The sequence below is a fragment of the Camelus ferus genome, chromosome 8 (genome assembly GCF_009834535.1).
Source record: "Camelus ferus isolate YT-003-E chromosome 8, BCGSAC_Cfer_1.0, whole genome shotgun sequence".
Lineage (NCBI taxonomy): Eukaryota > Metazoa > Chordata > Mammalia > Artiodactyla > Camelidae > Camelus > Camelus ferus.
This window is the reverse complement of record NC_045703.1, coordinates 65,221,855-65,241,585: the sequence shown is the minus strand read 5'-3', so window position 1 is coordinate 65,241,585 and position 19,731 is coordinate 65,221,855. Positions and strand designations below refer to the sequence as shown.

The 19,731-nt window shown below is 35.8% G+C and overlaps 1 protein-coding gene across 8 annotated transcripts in view; it reads right to left on the bottom strand.

Annotated features, from left to right (window-relative positions):
* Positions 1-19,731, bottom strand: part of ARID1B (AT-rich interaction domain 1B) — a 380,200-nt gene that overhangs the window by 153,890 nt on the left and 206,579 nt on the right. For 5 of the 8 annotated variants that reach the window (XM_032485245.1, XM_032485243.1, XM_032485241.1 and 2 more), the window contains one exon: positions 5,123-5,164. The exons of the other annotated variants lie outside the window; for them this stretch is intronic. In XM_032485245.1, coding sequence (XP_032341136.1) covers positions 5,123-5,164 — 42 coding nt within the window. The remainder of the gene's footprint in view (positions 1-5,122; positions 5,165-19,731) is intronic. 8 annotated transcript variants of the gene reach the window in all.

The following is a 19,731-nucleotide window of genomic DNA, read 5'->3' as shown; positions in this document are numbered from 1 at the left end:
ACCTGTTTGAACTTTGATGTTTTTTTTTCTAAGATATTTAATCAACCAAAATGTGAATAAAAAGTAATACATAAGAGTAAACAAATTTAGTATTCACTTTAAAATCTTATTTTGAGACATTTTAAGCTTAGTTTTTTCTTTAAAACAACAATAAATTTTAGATGCCTAAAACAAATACTAAAAATTACTGCCAAGAGAGAATAAAAAGGTGAGTAATTTAAATATTAATAGGAATTATTAAATCTTTTTATTTAAATAGGAAAAATAATGAAATTACTAAAATCCTGATTTCTAGTCCCACCCCTGTCAGTAAGGAGCTATGACCTTGGGGACAAGGACTTCTTTGGCCTTCAGCTCCCTCATCTCAAACATGGAAGAAGGCACCTCAGAGGATTTTGGAGATCTTTTGCAGAGATAAAATTTTAAGATTCTAGGGGAGTGTAGTTTCAGGAAAAGACAGGAAAAGGGGAAAGTATGTACGGGGAGATACACAATGAAGAGTGGGCCCTGCATCAGAGTTCTGGGGAAAAGCCCTTACTAATAAGTTTAATATGCCTCTCCTAGGGGCTGGTTTAAAAGTTGGGGGCAGAGAAGGGAGGCTGGCACTCTCCTCCTCGCCAGGGGACCACGGGCTGGTGACCTCTAAGAAGAGCAGCAGCTTAAAGAGCACACAGGAGAGAAGGCTCTGTCACCTGTGGGCTCCTATGGTGAGCTATGTTTTATTTTCATTCTTCCCATTCTTTTTTTAAAAGAGTAACACATATGCTTGATTTTCCTTATCCTTCTTTAAAAACTGACCTCCCCACGCACATTTTTTGGGGGTAATAATTTCTATCAAAAATTATAAAAAGGGGCATAAAATTCAGAGTGTCCTTCCAAAGACTACATCAGCCGAACATCAAAATATTTTTGGATTTGTCGATTTCTAATGCTTATTTATAATTGGAAAAAAGTGAACTGGTAGTATACAATATACGTATTTCTATCCACCCATCTTTCAAAGGGAAAAGTCTTTAAAAATTATTTAACCAAATTATATTACTGCCAAGCAAGTAGGAATTTATTCCAGGAAATATGTTGTATTAAACAACTTTAAAATCTTATCTTGGCTTTCTGCATATTCACTTCTTCTGCAAGGTAGTTAAGAACAAGCCCTGGAGATAGAGGAAGAGGTGTCACTGGCATAATCAAGGAGGAGGAGAATGGAGCCCTGGTGAAACCACCATGGCTGTGGGGAGGAAGAGAAACCCTGGCCAGGCTCACGTGAGGACGGCCGGCAGAGTGCTGCTGGGGAAGCCAGAGGAAGGCAGCAAAGCAATGAACAAGAGGCCAACTGAGGCAGATGCTGCCAAGAGGCAAGTTGTTCTCCTATAGCGAAGGTCAGAGAAAGCATTAGGGACCTTAGCAAGATGGGCAGAGTGGAGACGGAGGTGAGGGCAGCTAAGATGAGATGGAAAGCGAGGAGAAGGGCAGGTAGCAGTGTGGGACTCACTGGTTCTTGGGACACTCAGAAGAGAGGACAGGCTTGGGGCTGACCCTCCTGGTTGCAATCCCACTGCTGTTATTGATTGATTAGCTGTGTGAATTCCTATTTCCTCACCCAATCCTGGGATCAACAATAGTGCCTAACTCATATGGAGCAGTTCAAATAAAAGTCTTGCTTCATTGTAATTCTTGACTTAGCTGTCTACAACAAATGAGAAGGCAAGAGATTTGTCGTCAAACAACTTTTAATTTATTTAGATTCTGAGATGATCTCTTGAAATTTATGGAAAAGTTATGTTTACATAGTTTTTCTTTTTTAATGACCCAGGGATATTTTATTCATTCCTCCTTTTTACGTCCTTACTATAAATTTCCTTATAGAACTCATAAGTAACAAAGTCAAATTTTTAGCCTTTTTCTGTTTAACAATATAATTACTTATTTGCTTAGCTGATTTACCTTCTCATCACTAGGCAGCTTTACCTAATACATTAATGATACAGAAGGCATACTTATCTTGTAGAAAGAACCAACCCACGTTGTTTGCCCCTCAGATCCCTAATTTATGATTCTAGAGAATTATAAACTTTTTAATACATTCAAGTCTTGATTAGAACTGAAGTCAAAATCAGTGGTCTGTAGTTTGTAGAACTTTCCAAATATCTTTGCTCATTTTTATTTTGAAGCACCTCTTCTACTCACTGAAATTCTTGTTTCTATTAGTACACGTAATTTTAAATTAATTAAGCATCTTATTAGACCTGAGCAGAAACAAATTCAAGAAAATCAAAGTTATCTAAATTCAATGGAAAAAAATCAGAACCACTGGAAAGCAGCAGAACTGTTTAATATACTGTGAAACAGTTATTATCATTTCAAATTCTAAGTTACCTTTGACTGAGATAAGCCTAATAAAACAATGAATCAGGATTTGAGTAAAATTAAAATTTATGAAGAATAACAAAGAGCATGGATATTTCCCATTAGATTAGCTTTAAAAAATTAATCTTAAAACAGTTATAATAGCCATGATATGTTTGAAGTGCTGCAAGTTTGTTTTCCTGGATTATAGTTTCACCACACTCATACACAGAAATAGGTTGTTTGTACTCTGAGTCCCAACACAGTTAAGTCATTTTCCAGTGAGACAGATGAACTCACGCTTGTAGATATTAAGTAAATATTAAGCTTGTGGATTTTAGTTTGACTTGGAAGGAGAAGCATACAAAAAGCAATAATTAGAAACTGCCCCCCCACCAAAAAAAAAAAAAAAAAAAAGGGAAAGAAAGATCAAAGGCACATTAAAGATCACTAAAAGGATCAGAGTCATACAAGGGAAACACACATACTCCAGAGGTCTACTCATCCACCAAGATGACGCCATTGATGTATTACCAGTGAGTCAGATATTTGAGTTATTTCCCCCATGTATATAAAAACAAGAAGAAAGGTCAATCATGAATAAGTGTTCAAAAACCTGACCAATACTGAATACCAAGACCTTTTAAGAAACAAGATAAAAATATATTTGCTGTAACACAACATTGTAAATCAACTATACTTCAGTTAAAATTAAAAAAAATATATATTTGCTGACTCACAGATAAAATAAAAATTTTCAAAATTGTCAGTTTTAATTATATGTGTAAATATTTTGAATTAGATATGCAAAAGTGAAATTCTTTCAAAATCAATTAGAAAAAAATTTCAAATTGTGTTTCTACAAATTGATTTCAGCTACAAAAGCAATCTGCTAATTTAGCTATGAAACAAATGTGAAGCCTTCACACAGTGGGGCAGACTATGAGAGCTGTTGGTATAACAATCATCCATAAGACTGCTGCACAACTCCGAAGTATGAAGGATTATGGAGATGAGTTCAGAAGAACTGAGACAATAGGTTTATTAAATATGCAATGAATATTCTGCACACATGCTGGGATCAAATAAAAACTAAAAAATTTAGAAGATGACCATATGTTAATTATTGCAAATAATACCAAATTAGCTCTATTTATAATTAAAATTTTCTTTTAGTAATTTTTTGGCAGATACAGAAGCACAAAAAACATATTAAGGATATAAAACTTGAGCTGGTTTACCAAGTATTTAAATATTTATAAGGTGTTAATCTATCTTTTTACTTTTAATTTATATTTATTTATAATGTAAACCTTGCTAAGCTTATAACCTCTAAACAGTTTTGATTCTGGTAGTATTACAATGTTATCCACCTACAACTGCAACACAGCTATTAGATTGTACTAACAAAACCCCAAGCATCTAGAAGGGAAAGTAGGAGTCAGGTGAGAGTAATCACCCATAACTTGCGCTCTCAAATCTTCACCAACTATCCTTGGAAGCTCCTGACTTTCAAAGTAATTGATGGCACCTACACTGTACTTCTATGCGGCTACATGAAAGTGAAGTCAGACTGCTTCAGCAAGTACTTCTTACCCGTTTTTTTTTCCTTGGTTTAAGAATTACTAGCAAATATATACAAAAGGCAAGTAAATCTGATAAAAACTACAGGTCTGGAAGATTATAATTCTTAAAATCTGTGACTCTTCCTGTGTTCTGTATCTCAGTGCAGCCAATCAATTCCTTGGTCTCATCCTCAGCTCCTCTGCCTTCCTCACCATGCACATCTGTGATCACCAGGTCCCACAGATTTACTTCTTAAGGATCTCTTTCCTCTTCCACTAGCTCAGGCCCACATCGGTCTCCACCTGACCTATTCAAGCACTCTTCACTGGTCTCTGGCAAGTCCATCCTCTACAAAGTGGCCAAAATCATCTAAGTTGCAAATCTAACCACTTCTTGACTTTAACTCTTTTAATAGCTTTGCATTTTCTATAGGATAAAATTCAAATCTTTAACCTTTTCAACTCTACATCTTGCCACACAGGGAGAATTTAACTACTTTTAGTTCCCTTCGATTTTTTTCCATGGTTCCCTTCTGACCTGAAAACAGCTCTCATTTCTTCTCTCTTGCCTAAATAGCCCTCAGGCTCTGCCCAGGGATCAACCTCCTAGAAAGCCTTCCCACTCAACTCCACTGCACTCCCACAGCCCTCAGCACAGCTCCAGCATGGGGACAGCCACGCCGCAGGGTAATTCATCTGCCTATACCCACCAACCGATGGTGAGCAACTTAAGGGCAGGAGCTGAAATTTAATATGGTCGTGATTGGAATACAGGGGTTCAATAAATATTTGAGGCAGGGATAATGAATGCATGAGTGAATGAAGCTCGAGTTATGAATCAAAAATAGCATTCTGATAATATCCAGTGGTTAGATTTCACAGTCCCCAAACTGAGGGAAATTTCAGTAATTTCTATTCCATGGCTATTTCTATTCAGTAATTTCTATTCCATTCAAGTTTAGAAGTCATTTTCTACCAAAATAACACTCTTGGTTTCCTGTACTGTTTTTCATATTCTCCACAACAAAGAAAAAAGGAAAAAGGAAATACTACCATAGTCTAATCTTAACCCTGATAAAAGGGAAATCAAACTTTGGAAGATTTTAAGGGCTCCCCATCTGATTAAAAAAACAAGTCCTCTCTGTTGAGCCTTCTAATCCACTTAGGGGAGCTGATGAAACCTGTACAGTAAGCTACATCAGACTACACACCTTGAGTCCAAAGGCGGTATCCTCCGAGGTCAAGACTTCAACCTGAAATCATAAGGAAAAAAATAACTTAGGCACTCTCAGCAACCTTCCTTGCGTCTAGCCGCAGACACCAGAGCACAGGTGTGGCCTGGAACTAAGAGTTCTGAGAAAACTGGTTTTCAATTTATGTCAGGTGTCAGGAAAGAGAGATCTGTGAGTCTCTTCAAGAGTGGGGTATAAATCCAGGTCACTGTCCCAGGTTCCAGTTTTATAACAGGGTGAGCACCTATCAAATTAATATATTTGCCATCATGTTGAAGTGGTGGTGTAAGCTCCTCAGAATGATCTAGGAAGTTAGCAGAATCATCCTTCTCACTTAAATCACAAGATGTTGCACATACTTTTTGATCTTTTACTGACAGTGAGGGAGAAGTTATGCTTCTTAAAGCAATTTCATCATGCTTGTGAAGCTGCTAGTAATTTCTTGTCCTGCTCACATCAGAGTGGGTAGTCCTGCGTCTCGGGAATGCTGCAGAGCAAGGGTTCCTAAAAGCAATACTCAGGAAAAGGCGGGCAGAGTCTAAACAACAAGTTGGGAAATGATGGCAAAACTTCAAAATTGCCTGTCAGTCTTATGCATTAGAAGACACAGCTCATTAACATGAATTTAAAAGCTGTGTGGAACAAGACGTGTATTGATAATTACTGTTTTTTAAACATAATTATTCAGTCTGGTGTAGAAAGCGTTTAACTTTGACTACTCCGAAGTACCACTATATGATGGAAAAGAGCAAGGAAAGAAGCAACAGAACAAATTAGAGTATTTTTTAAGTGTCTGGGGAAAACAGTGGGAGTGGGGCAATAAAATCAGACTTGCTGGCTTCACTGTTAGTTTTAAACCTTTTAAAATTAGGCCCTTGTGGTAGGCGTTTAAGCAGAAGACATATAGGCCATCCAAAGTATCCTACTATAAAACAAAATTGGATTCTTCCCTTGGGGGGAGAAAATACAGAAAGGAAGATCATTTCAATAAGATTGTCATCCAGTACGAAAAGTAAAGGGGTCAAAAAAGAAATGAGGAAACAAATTGTACTCTCCAGCTGCTTTACTGGAAGCAAGGCTCACCCACCACCTGGTACCTGACAGAGTCTGGTGCACAAAGCAAGAGAAACGCATGATTAGGGACTGAGAAGATGAGCAGCTTCATTCTGATGAAAACCGTATGTTTCCGAGGCCAAGTGTGATTTTAGGCTGAAGACTGAAATGTTGGATCAACTATAGCACAAAATCATCATAAGATTCACTGACAGCATTTCTGTTTACACTTAGATTTCCAAAGCTAATTGTTAGATTTAGAAACAAGATCTTATCATAGACTTTCAGTTTGAGAGGGGAAAAAAACCCAGTTATTTTGCAACTTGCATATGTTTGAATCTCCTAAGTCCTGCTCTTCACAACATTAGGTTAGTAACCTCAAATGTTTTTACGTTAAATCCTGTAATCAACACTGGAGACTTTAGTTAAAGGAAAACATAAGCAACAAATTCACCAAATCTTAACTACTGTAAACCCAGTATGACATTTACTATTGAATTATACACAGAGATCATATCTGCACACCTCAGTGTTGGGTACATTCACCTTTGATAAGATATTTTAATATGGATACAATTACTTTAAAAATATGTTATATTTTTAAACCCACAAAAATCATCTCCAGAGTGAGTTCTGCATTTGCTTAACATATTGCAAAAAGTTAAAGTATTAAGAAAATTCAATAGCAAACAGGAATCTATTTAAACATATGGCTTTAATATATTTGACAACTTGAGATGATAGCAAACCAAAGCTTTCAAGTGGAATTTAGGAACTCTCCATGTGGCTGTGTCAGTAGACAGAGACAAAGACAGACCTTGGGGAGTGGAGTAAGGGCATGGAGCTCAAAAGGGCAGCCTCATCCTCCACTGGAGATTTATCTCCAGGAGGGCTCCAAGTGATGTATGGAAATTCCTAAGTATTAACCAATTTAATACTTTTAAAAATATATGTTTTGGTCAAAAACACTATGGGTTAATAAGTACATGTGCACTTTAGTTCAGCATCCCTTATATTTTCTGTTTCTGTAAGATTTTAATTGCAATACTTACAGAAAAAAAGCTGATTTTTAAAATGAGATTATTAACCTCAATTTAATAAAAAAGAAAGATCAATGTCATACACAGGTTTTCATGTTATATCGAAGAGCATTTTTACCTAAGTTGGAAGGAATCCCCCTCTAGTGGGAGTGAGGGAGTATTTCAGCCATCACACATAATTTTCAGGTAGTAGTCATTAAACTTAACTGTCAACAGAAACCAGCTAAGCTTTTTTGTTCTTTTGTCATAAACCTGAATCTTTTAAAAAGAAGATGAGTATTTTTGTTATTTCATAAGCCCCCAAACACCTATAAGTCCTGTAAATAAACTAGAAGTAAATTCGTGCTCATCTGATGGGATTTTAGTTATTAGACAACCATCGTCATCAAATTTAATTTGATTATAAAGTAGTCGCAATTTTAAGTTAAAACAAGAGTGTACAATCGGAAAAAATTAGTATACTCTCAGTGTAAACATTTAATGACGTAGCGGGAGGACAGAGGACTGATCATCTGCATTTGCTTGACTCATTAACAAAGACTTTCTGGATATTTACAGCATGCAAGGCATTGTGCTCAGTACTGTAAGATAAAAAGTGATGAGTTTCACTAAAGTATTACTATTTTCATGAAATGTAGTTAAACATTTATTTAAAAATAAATTTAAATTCCATTATGATGTGGTGAGATTATTCATGGTGTCATTTTTCTTTTTAATCTTCAGTTTAGGGAGATTTAAAACTGGCAGTATTATAAAAATCATCAAGAAAAAGGGTCATAGGTTTTATCAAAATAAAAATTAGGACATAATACTCAATATTCTCCTTCTCCATGCAGGTGCTATAACAAATGTAAAGCTAACTCTGAATACCTGATGAGAAGCAGGCCTGACGTCACTGGGAGAGAGAACTTGTCAAGGGGTCCCAAGGTGACAGGCGTAAAGCGGTTTGTGCAGGCTAACAGGGCGGAGACGGACGGCTTCGGTCCAGGATAAGGCCCTTTCCATTACATCACACTTCTTTCAAATGATACTATACACAACACTTTCAAAACCAAGTGTGTAAAAGGACTCCATTTGTAGAGAAATTCTAAAATCTCCGTGGAAGTTCAGTCCACAAAGTTCAGAAGCAGTTACGCCATTCAGAGTTCTTTCACTTTACTCAAGCACAAAACCCTTCAATTGGCTCCTCTCTCTCCCTATTACTTTAATAAGCCCACCACTGCAAAAATGGAAACAATTTAATTTCCAATTATTCTATTAAGAAAACTGGGAAAATTTGAATTCATGAACTTGGAAGTAAAACTGTATCTTTCTCTTTCTTGATTCACTTTAAAAGTCCTTTTTATTTCATCTCTAAAGCAGAAAACACAAATATCCAGTAGCATTTCCATCAAAATAAAATAATGGCAAAACTATGTCCATTTTAATTTTTAAAAAACTCTAAAATCAAGATCACACTGTCACAAAAAGAAATAAAGTAACGAATAATGATTTATAATCATACATAAAGATTCTTACACATAATTAAAGGAATGCAAATCAAAACCTCCAATATTATTCGATTTTTCTCCCTGTGGATTACCAAAGTTTAAAAACTTACTTATGATTTTGACAAAGGTGTGGGAAGTCACTCAAATCATAGTCTTGCACTGATGATGGAAGCATATATTGGAACAAAGTGCAATTTGGCAGTTTCCATCAAAATATATATGCACATGATTAAGTCTTAACCCAACAATTCCAGATATTCAAGTTCAAAAATAACAATTCATAAAGTTGTTTATCAGAGTTATTGTTAACAATAAAAAGCTGAAAACAACCGTCAACTAAATTGTTCATCAACAAGGGGGCATTTAATAAATTCTTATACAGACAAGCAGCAGAATATTATACTGATGTTTAAAAGGTGTGTATGAGTCTATCTGTATAGATAAGAAAACATTTCTCTATCACATGAAGTAGAAAGAATTAAACAGTGTGCACAGTAAGTTAACATCTGTGTTAACAATAAATAAAAGTGGAGTGGGTTATATAATTGATACACTTAGGTCATTTTGGAAAGATACGTAAGAAACACAGTAGTGACTGCCACAAGGGAGGGACTTATTTTTCATTTTATTTTGTCTCACAACGTAAGAATTTTTCTCACCAGTGCATGTGTTTCCTGTTCAATTAAAAGTATTTAGTGAACAAAATAAGCCAAAAATAAAATTAAAAATTGTTCAATAAATTGTTCAATGTCAATAATACTCATAGAAATGTAGGTAAACATCTTATCCTTCAAGTTGGCAAAGATTAAAAGTAGAGTAGTCAATGCCTGTGTGTATAACCAGACCCCTCAACACTTGTGATGGCTATGTAAATAACAACAGCCCTCCTAAAAAACAATTTTCCATTACCCAGCAATCTATCTGCTAGAGAAATCTTTGTGATCTAATTTGTGATCAACTGTTTATAAATTAAGTATGTATATTCCATCATTATTTGAAACAATGACAAATTAGAATAAAGTACAAAAATAGGGGATGGTTAAATAAAGTATGACATTCATGACAGATCATTATATAATCATGAAAACCTCAGTTTTCAAGAAATTTTTATAACATATGGAAATGCTTTCAACATGTTAGAATTTTAAAGCAGGATTAAATACAGAAATTTGACATTATAAACATTCAAATCTATCCATTTGTTCCCTCCATGTTTTCTGGAAATATGTGCCATGCTGGAAAATTTCTTGCCCACTCCAGGATTTTATAGTATTCATTCACATTTTCTTTTAATACATTTCATTTTATACTTTTTACACTTAAATATTTGATCCATCTATAATTTATTTTGACATAACAAGGGGAAGAGGTGTCTCAGTTTTAATTTTCCATTTGACTAACTGTAATGTGGAATAATCCATTATTTTCTCCAGTGATCAGTGATACCACATCTTCACCATAATTAAACATTAAAATGATATAAATTTTGCCTCCAACTCCAGGTAGGGATGGGAAAAGCAAAATTATCCATGAGGTATTCAACCCAAAGGCAGATGGGAGTGAAGAAAGGAGAAGAACCTGATGGAATCTGTAGTCACAATATTTGTCCACAAGTAAATTACTAAGAATTCAGATGCTCTGAGAAAAAACTAATTTTTGCCTAGATTGATGTTCAGGGCTAAAAATACTATTTCACTTACAAAGATTGCTGTGTCTTTGGTTGGTCCAAAAAGATCAATATACCAAGTAGACCCATTAAGCACAATTCTACTTACATTAAGGAGCAGATATTAATAAATAAACTGCTCTCCAAAACCATGTCCCAGGGTTTATGACAATTTAGGCTGTATGAAATGCCCTCCCTCCCTGACCTCTCTCCCTCTCCCTTTCACATAAGCACAGAGACAGCTCACATTAGGCAGCAAAGTCTTAATTTTAGTAAGCATGGAAGTTGTTTTGTCTTTTTCTTTATTGTTATTGTTTATTATCACTATGAGTATCACTACTATTATCATCTTACTTTTTTGTAATCCATTTAAAAAAAGGACACTTAAAAAACCATGTAAAACCTTGCCAGAAATCTTCTCTCACTTATTATTCTCCTCATTCTCCTTATTAGCACATACGGGCCACATGACAGCTCAAGGACACAGCCTGCTGAAACTGCTAGGTGCTTGGTTAGCTGGTAACAGAACACACAACGATGCCTTCTACTGTTAAGTGCTCTGAACAGAACTTCTATTCTCTGAATGTATTTAAAATTAGCTAAAAACTGGTACCTATCGAGAGAACCAATAAATATTAATGATAATGATAAATTTCATCTATGCAACCAAAAAGCATTTCTGTTGTACTCAATACAGTGTAATATGACTTCAAGACAAACAGTGGATATATTATAATTACACTTTTCACTACAAGTATTATGCTCCCATTATCTTTTATACAAGGATGTTAACTATATCTTCATATCCTAGGCTGTTAAATTTAAGATAAACGTTGTGAGCATTGTGGTCATACTCCTCTTTCTAGTAATGCTGAGTGAAGATACCTTCACTTAAAAGTCACAAAGCAGTCATGAAGTCATGACTCATGATACAGCTCAGAGAAAACAGACACTGGGTGTAGAACAGTGTGCAAAAACAGTCCCCACTATGCAGGGGGAGTCTGCTTCTCTCCTCCTTTAATCTGGCTGGCCATGTGATTTGCTTGGATCAACAGGATCCAGCAACAGAAATCAGAGTGTACTACTTCCAAGTATAAGATTCAAGAGGCAATGCATACTTTTAACTATCCTCTCGGAAGTCAACCAGCCACCATGTGAACAAGCCCAGAGTCGTTTGTTGGAGGATAAGAGGCATACGGTTCTGTTACCACATCACTATCACTAAGAGCCAGTCAACTTCAGGAAGCAGAGCCACCTAGCAGAGCAGTGTACCTAACTGAGAAGGGAGAATGAGCCCAGAAGAAACCAGCAGAACCACCCAGGCCAGACTGTCCATCTGCAGGATCATGAGCTAAATAAGTGTTGGCTGCTCTCAGCACTAAGTTACGGGCTGTCTGTTGCACAGCAAAAGCTAACTAATGGTCTAAATAAAAGACCTCTAGGTGTCATACATCTCGTAGCAAGGCTCCAGGCAAGCAGTTCAGAAAGCACTTGTAGAATCTACACAAGCAAGTCCCTCCTCCATCTCCACTCCCTAATCGAAACTTTCTAAGACCTTACATTCTATCTCAGTTCTTCATGGTGGTCCACAAGAAGCTAAACAGTGGCTTCTGCCTGCCTCACTGATGCCCAGTCCTACCACTCTCACTCCATGCACCACGTTTCAGCTACACTGGTTCCCTTTCTGCTCTTCAGAATGGCCCTCCCTTACCTCAGAGCCTTTGCACTTGCTGTTCCCTCCTGGACAACCTGCTGCCAGATCTTATCACTGGTCCCTTCACATCACTCACACCTCAGTGTAAAGGTCACTTCCTCAAAGAGCCCTTCTCTCTTCCTCTCTCACATTACCAACTGAAATTTGCTTGTATATCCCTTTACTAAAATGTAAACTTCATAAGAGCAGGGACGCTGACATTCATTGTTGTATGTTTCTTACCTAGAATAGTATCTGACATGGAGTAGGAGCCCAATAAGTAATTGTTGAACAAACATATAAGTAAGTATGAATAAATGTGTGACTATAACACATACAATGAAAATACAAATACATGTTGATGAACCACAATTTGACACAGCTCATATGTCACAGGTGTAGATCTAACAAGATTTAAAACATGCTCCACCTTATATAAATATGTAAGTTAAAGTCTTACGTACCATCTGGCTGATGGTATACATACTTGCATTACATATTAGTGTTATTAAAAACAAAACAAAACCAAAACTCAGTTTTACTGTATTCAATGATGATACATATATATTTGATGCATTTGTCTTTCTAGCCAAGAGTAAATTTACCTTTAAAAGGATTAAGTTTTGTCAGTTGATGGCAATGAAATGACTACAGTGAACATTTTATAAAGAACATACACAGTTCATAATTCTTTCAGACTTAATTTTTAAAAGTAAATTTCAGTAAAATTTGAGCTTTGCTTTTAAGCTGGTTGACCACAAGACAGCAGGTGGTAGGAATGCCCTACACATGTTACAGGTCATGACTTGAAGGATACTGACAGACATGAATTCTACAGAAGAATACTGACACTTTTAAGGCTCAAATGGCCACGGGACCATGCCTACTCCAGAGATGATCTCCTTGAGACAAAGTAGGACAGGTGTCCAAGTGAAGCTCTACTAGTTACATGACATATATTTGTAGATCTAGGGGTTATACCCAAAGAAATCATATGATATAAAAGTTAATCATTTCTATATTTCCAGTGTTTATCAACAAATATGGACCACCAAATCATGAAAAATATAGACCAATGTATATGTATTTATTCATGATTTCCTTTGTCTTTTCTAATGCAACATGTGTATACAAATAATGTAAATTTGTAAATAAAACTTTTGGAAACAGATCATACTTTGAATAAAAGCAATGCTTTAATATTTACCTTTAGATCTTTCTGCAGATCATTTTATTAAAGTAGAAAACATATACAGTAAAACATTAAGTACTACATTATCATTTCAATGTGACTGCTTTTTCTGTATACTTCAAGTTAACATCTATTTCTTATTAAGATTTTTTACACAATTGTTGGTAAGTTCTAAGAGGTTTGATGAAGGAAAATATAAAAGTTACAGGTGTCCAGGCAGTTCAAAAGTTTAAAACTTCTGAATATTAAGTAGGTGGCAGTTTATCTAAACTTTGTAACCAATGAGATAAAACTATTATTTCATCTTACATTGTGTCATATTCATTGTGAATTCTGTCATAATTCAATGTCATTTTAAGCAATACCTCACTGTTTACACAGGTATATATTCATTCATACATGAATTGATATAAAAAGTGTATTAAATTTACTATACATTTACAAATTTATGATACTAGTTTGAGAAATTCAAATGACGTAAAAACATTAGCCAATAATATAAACTCCTTTTTTTCTCATTTTAGTTTCATGAAAAGGAAAAATTAGTTTTAAAAAAATAACTGGATAAATCTACTAAAATTAAAGTTGAAAATTAAGCAAAACTACCAACTGACCATACTTAACCTTCTCTTCCAGCCCCATCCACCATTAAGGACAGCCCAGAAAAGAAAGTTGAAAATTGTTATAAAATCATTATACAAAAGAGGTACTGTAGATAGATAAAGGCCATGTAAAAGTTAATCCCTGTAAGAGTAGGAGGTGCAGCGAAGATGATTTTTACTGATTAGATGAGGATGAAAAGATGTTTTCAAAATAAAAATATTTTTAGGTCAACAAATTAAAACTTCTATTACTGTCCCCAAATGGCTGTTGGTACATTATTAATTGACTGCGTGTCACTGCTTTCTTTTTCTGCTGCCCTCTCTCCTGTCCACATGTCCCTGGCTCCCTAATTCTCTCACCAGTGTTTGCATGTAAAAAAACTGACACATGAAAGAAACTTTCTACCCTAAAATACTTCTAACAAAATAGACTAGCTTAAAAAATACTGAAATAGTAGTTATAGACTTCTATCACAGTGTACATTTAAGACCTTTCAAAGTTTAAATTGTTTAGGACTATCTTGATTATCAAATTGGAATGGAAAGATAACTCAATAAAAGAGAGAGAAAAAAAGTACAGTTGATTATACTTATGCCACAATCCTTTACTTTTTAATTTAAAGCTGCTTCTTGTTTTAGATGAGACTTATTTTGAAGACTCTCCCTATTTAATTAGGTAAACTAATGACTGCAGAACTCAGAAAGAAGTCTCTGGGGAAGAAACCACTTTTAAATTCTTTTAATAGTTCTCTAAAGTGCTATTCGCCCAAAGAAATGGCTCCATGCCAATCATGTCACCTCTTTTGTTCCCTCATATACACTGTTTAAGATACCCTTATCTGCTAAGGCCAACAATAATAAAAATTTTAATCCAAGACTGTGAGTATGAGAAGGAAACTGAGGCTGGGATAGGAAGTTCTGACAGAGGCAATTTAAGAAGAAAATAGTTGGAAGTTTTCAAGGCAACTGATAGTCAGCATACCACTCTTCCAGTCCACCCCACCTTCCTCTCTCCAAAATAAACATATCATCTAAAATAAAATTGTATGAGAAAAAGAGGAAGCCTTCAAAAATATGTATTAGTTGTGTGAAAAAGTTTTGCCACTGAGTTTCTTTTCGTGTCGTTTTGAGTTCAAAATTGTTCAATATTAATCTTCTATAATAAAGGGCCATAAGAATCGCAAAACAATCTCTAGTCTTGAACAATCAAAAAATATTCGTAATTCAAGACATGGACATTTCAATACAGAAAAATGTCAGGGAGATAATTACAATCCTCATCTGCTCACTAAAGAACTGGGTGCCTGAGGACACAGGAGGCTAAGGTCAGACTGGAAACAACTAACAGAAACCTGAAAAGGCACAGCTACGGAACAAAGGCTGACCCAAAGGGAAAGGAAGGCACCACGCTTGTTGGCCACACTCATATCGCTACTTCATGTCAAGGGGCACATCTTGACATGAAATGATAAAGTCACTTTCTAAAATACTGGTGACATATGACTACAGTGCTCCCTCAAAGAGTAAATTACTCAGGAGGAACCCTGGTTCCACCAGAGACAGCAGTATTACTTGGCAAAAGAAAATATGAGTAATTTGTTTAAAAATGTGGGATTCAAACATGACAACTGATTTTTAAAAAGTAATCTGTTGCAGCAAAATAATAAAAGTAGACTTACCACATGATCCAGAAATCTCACTTCTACGTATTTACCGAAGAAAAATGGAAACATGATCACCTGAAAACCTATATGAGAATATTTATAGAGGCTTTACTCAAAATTGTCAAAAACCTCAAACAATCCAAATGTCTATGAACTGGTGAACGGGTAAGCAAAACTATGAACCAGATCCACATAATGGAAAACTACTCAACAAAAAAATAAAAAGGAACTCATTACTGAATATAAGCAACAACATAGATGCATCTCAAATGCACTGTGCTAAGTAAAAGAAGCTACAGTCAGAGTTAAAGGCTACCTACTGCATGACTCCATTTCTATGACATTCTGGAAAAGGCAACTGTCAAGAAAGAAAACAAATCAGTGGTTGCCAGGAGCTGGGTGTGGTGGGAAGAGCTGACTGTAACAGGGGTAAGGGGAAACTTACGGGGGTGATGAAAATGTTCTATTAAAAATGTTCTAAAGTTCTACTGAAGTACTTATTCTTCACATATTATATTGCATTTCACAACGTAGTAATCCATGGTACTTGGAAAATGTTACCTTTTCTGAATATACAGACAAGAATTAAAATAATATTCCAGTTTGTCATCTTGAAAATGCCTTTGATTTTCATTGTAGAATATCCCTTTCTTCTGTTTTGATAAAGTGTTCTAGAGCATAGGACTGAAATTTCAGTTGATAATTTCCAGAGATTTCTGCATGATTTGGAAATAGCTAGATTTTTCTTCTGGGGGGTGGGGTGGGGGTTGAGGCTTTTGAAATTTTTTGGTTACGTGGAAACAATTTTAGGTTGATTTCTGAAGCTAAAGAGATCACGTGTCTAATGAAAATCTGATATTTAATACAAATGCATAGAAATTTGAACTTCAAAATGGAAAGTAACAAATCAACTTAAACAAAATTTCAGCCAACACTAAAGCTAAAGTAGTATGTACAAATTCATACAAGAAAATATACATGCTTCAGATCGGAAGCATGGCATTTACCTCTTCATAACAGCACCTTCCTACAGCTCAGACATTCTGAAGTTCAGTTTTTAAAATTCAAATCTTTAAAACAAAAATCCTTAAAGGACCACATATTTACATTTGTTTGGTAAACCAGCCCGAATAGCTCTAGGAGATACACGAGACAATTCAGTTATTGAGCTTATATCATGAAACTACTTTCTACTTATAAAGTAGCAAAAAGTTTGAAAAACAGTCTCAAGATGGAAAAGCTTGTTTTTAATGTCTGAAATACCTACTCTTGGTAAGCCCTTTTAATATTTTTATATTAAATAGATAGTTTTGTTTGTACAAATTCTTTATAGCTTTTTAAACAGAAATGAGGTTTCTGAAATAAAAAACAATCAAACTAACAATTAAAAAAGTATTTACTTGGCAGCAACATTCATTTCCTGTCATATTTTACCAAGAGTTTATAAACAATTTTGGCCAAGGATTTCCAATGGATTTCATTTTCGCCTAGACCAGTGGTTCTAAACCAGGAATAATTTTGCCCCTGACCCACCACTCCAACAAATCAGAGGATATCTGACAATATCTAGGGACATTTTTGATCCTCATAACCGGGGGTTAGGATGGGGGTCTTGCTTCTGATACCTCACGGGTACTACGATGCACAAGATAGTCTCGTTACAACAATCAATTATCAGGCCCCAAATGTCAATGGTACTAAGGTTAGAAATCCCTGGTTTAGGCATGGGAAAACCCAGCCACCGACACTCAAAAGCATAAGCACAGGAAGAAAGATCTTGATTCAAATAATTTTATTAAAATGAATACAAACAGTGTTTGAGATGAAAGCTACCTCAGTTGCTGAAGCAATTTAACTGCATCCTCATTAGGTTAATGGTAGAAGGGCTACACAACCAAGGTTCCACAGAGCAGCAGTTTAATACTGCTTAAGTAAAATGCTATGAAACAAGTTTTTCTTCCAGAAAGTTCTCACACTCAGTGACAACTCTGCATAGGCAGATAAATCTACTCATACCAAATGTGAACTTAATGCCATAGTTCATTTTTTAAAAAAAGGAAGGAGAGTTGTTACCAATTATAATACAAATTCACTATTCTACAAAATGGGGAAATGGGTAAACGTCAAAAATAAAAATAACTGAGGCCTGTTAACGTATGTGTATATGCAGGTGTGTGTGTTCTGTGTATAAATATCTTAGCCTTATCTATAATCTAAATGCAAAATTAGTAGAGTCAGAGATTCACTTGAAATCTCACTTAAATGTATTATTTATTTTAAGATTCCCTTTGAAAAACCTGGGGGAGTGTAGGAATCTGACATTCACTATGATATTATAGGTAAGCAAAGTATAACTTCACAATTTGCTATAAACCAGGCCAATGCAAACTGCTTTTGGAGAGAATGGACACAAATGACTATCCAAATAGGTATGTCTTTTGTGCTAACATTTATTTGGGTTAGGATATCTGATTTCAAGATTTTATGGATAATAACAGGATGGTGACTCCTAAATAAAGTTTGATATGCTGTAGTTTTAGATATATTTTTACCAGTAGGATTAGAAGGTATCCATGCAACCATGGAATGTGCTGCTGGGAGGGTGAGAAGTGAAACTGTTTTTGATTCAATTCATGTTAACCATTCTCAAATTCCATCAGCTTACGTGAAAGGGTTTGTTCTGTTTTCTTTTCTAATTATACATATTTCTGAGATACACAGAAAATTAAGCCTTTTCATTAATTCAATATTCACAAAGCTAGGGTGTTTAAAAAAAAAAAAAAAGCTTGTCGATTGCAAACGCACTGATCTGAATTAACTTAATCACTATTACACAAGATTGCAGTTCAAAACCCCCCAAAAGGTGCTAAACCTGGCCCACTGACGGTCACCAGTGAAGATTTACCCTAACACTGCATTTGATCTTTGTATTCAGCATAATGTGAGGAGGGTGGGGAGCACAATAGCATAAACTGGCATATGACTCCACCCTTTTAACAAAACACTCAAATATTGGATTTAACTTAATTTTAAAAGGGAACTGGCCAAGTGTCATAAGTGAACAACAATGATCAAGGTTAGAAATGTCCCTGCTAGAATCTATTATTTTTATAAAATCTCATTTGTATACACATCACAAGTTAAAATACTATGCATATTCATCTGCCACAACAAACATTATAAGCCATAAAAGCAACCAGAAGAATGTTAATATTCAGAACTCCTATTCAAGGCCACTTCTCATATTCTTCAAGACACGTTTCCTAGATTCTGCCTCTACATCAGTACTATTAAACTAACTCAAAATTTAATTCTCATAATAGATCATCAAAATTAATTTCCAGAATCCCCAAATTAAGCTGACTTGAATGGGATAGAGGAAACATACCAAACAGTAAGCTATTTATGTAAACAGGATCAACATCAGAGTAAACAGCTTTTTAAAATTATAAAGCCCATAGAGTAGAATACAAAGTTTAAAACCCAAGTGGCCATAGCTGATTACTACTAGTTGGGTTAAATGTATCTTAATTAATTTACTACAGTTTTTTGCGTCGTTTAGCTTACTTGAAAATGTCAAAGGTGTCTACATTGCAACATCCTACTTAAAACTCCTACAAAAGTGACCAAAAAGAACACCCAACAATTCCTAAGTCGTCATGACAGAGAAAGGCTAAACAGCAGAAATAGAATGTTCCAAAAACTCTTTAGCATTTAGTTAAGAGTACGAAACCACAGGCAGAAGGAGATGAAACTTTACAAGCTTAGACTTTTCTCAGCTCTTTAAAATACCCTGTAAGTTGCTCTTCCCGCCAAGGAAGGTGGATGAGCATGTACTTGGCTTCAGGCAGCAGCTATTGCACAAATGGAAACCAAGTGCCTGTCCAAGCAGCCCCAGCCTGGGTCAGCCTGACTCCAGGCAGCGCTGAAGCACCAATGGCGGCCGTCGCCCCGCCCCTCACCCGCGGGCCCAGCTGAGTTCTCATAGGCCTGGGCTTCGGGCTCCACCCCGCCCCATGCACAGGCCCCGCCCCTTGCCGAGAGGCACGGGCCCCGCCCGGTTTGGCAGCCAGGGCTCTAAGCTCTGACCTCGCCCCTCGCCTGGCGGCCCCGCCCTGTTTTTGTCAACTGGGTTTTGAGCTCCGGCCCCGCCCTGTGTTTGGAGGCCTGGGCAGAGCTCTGACCCCA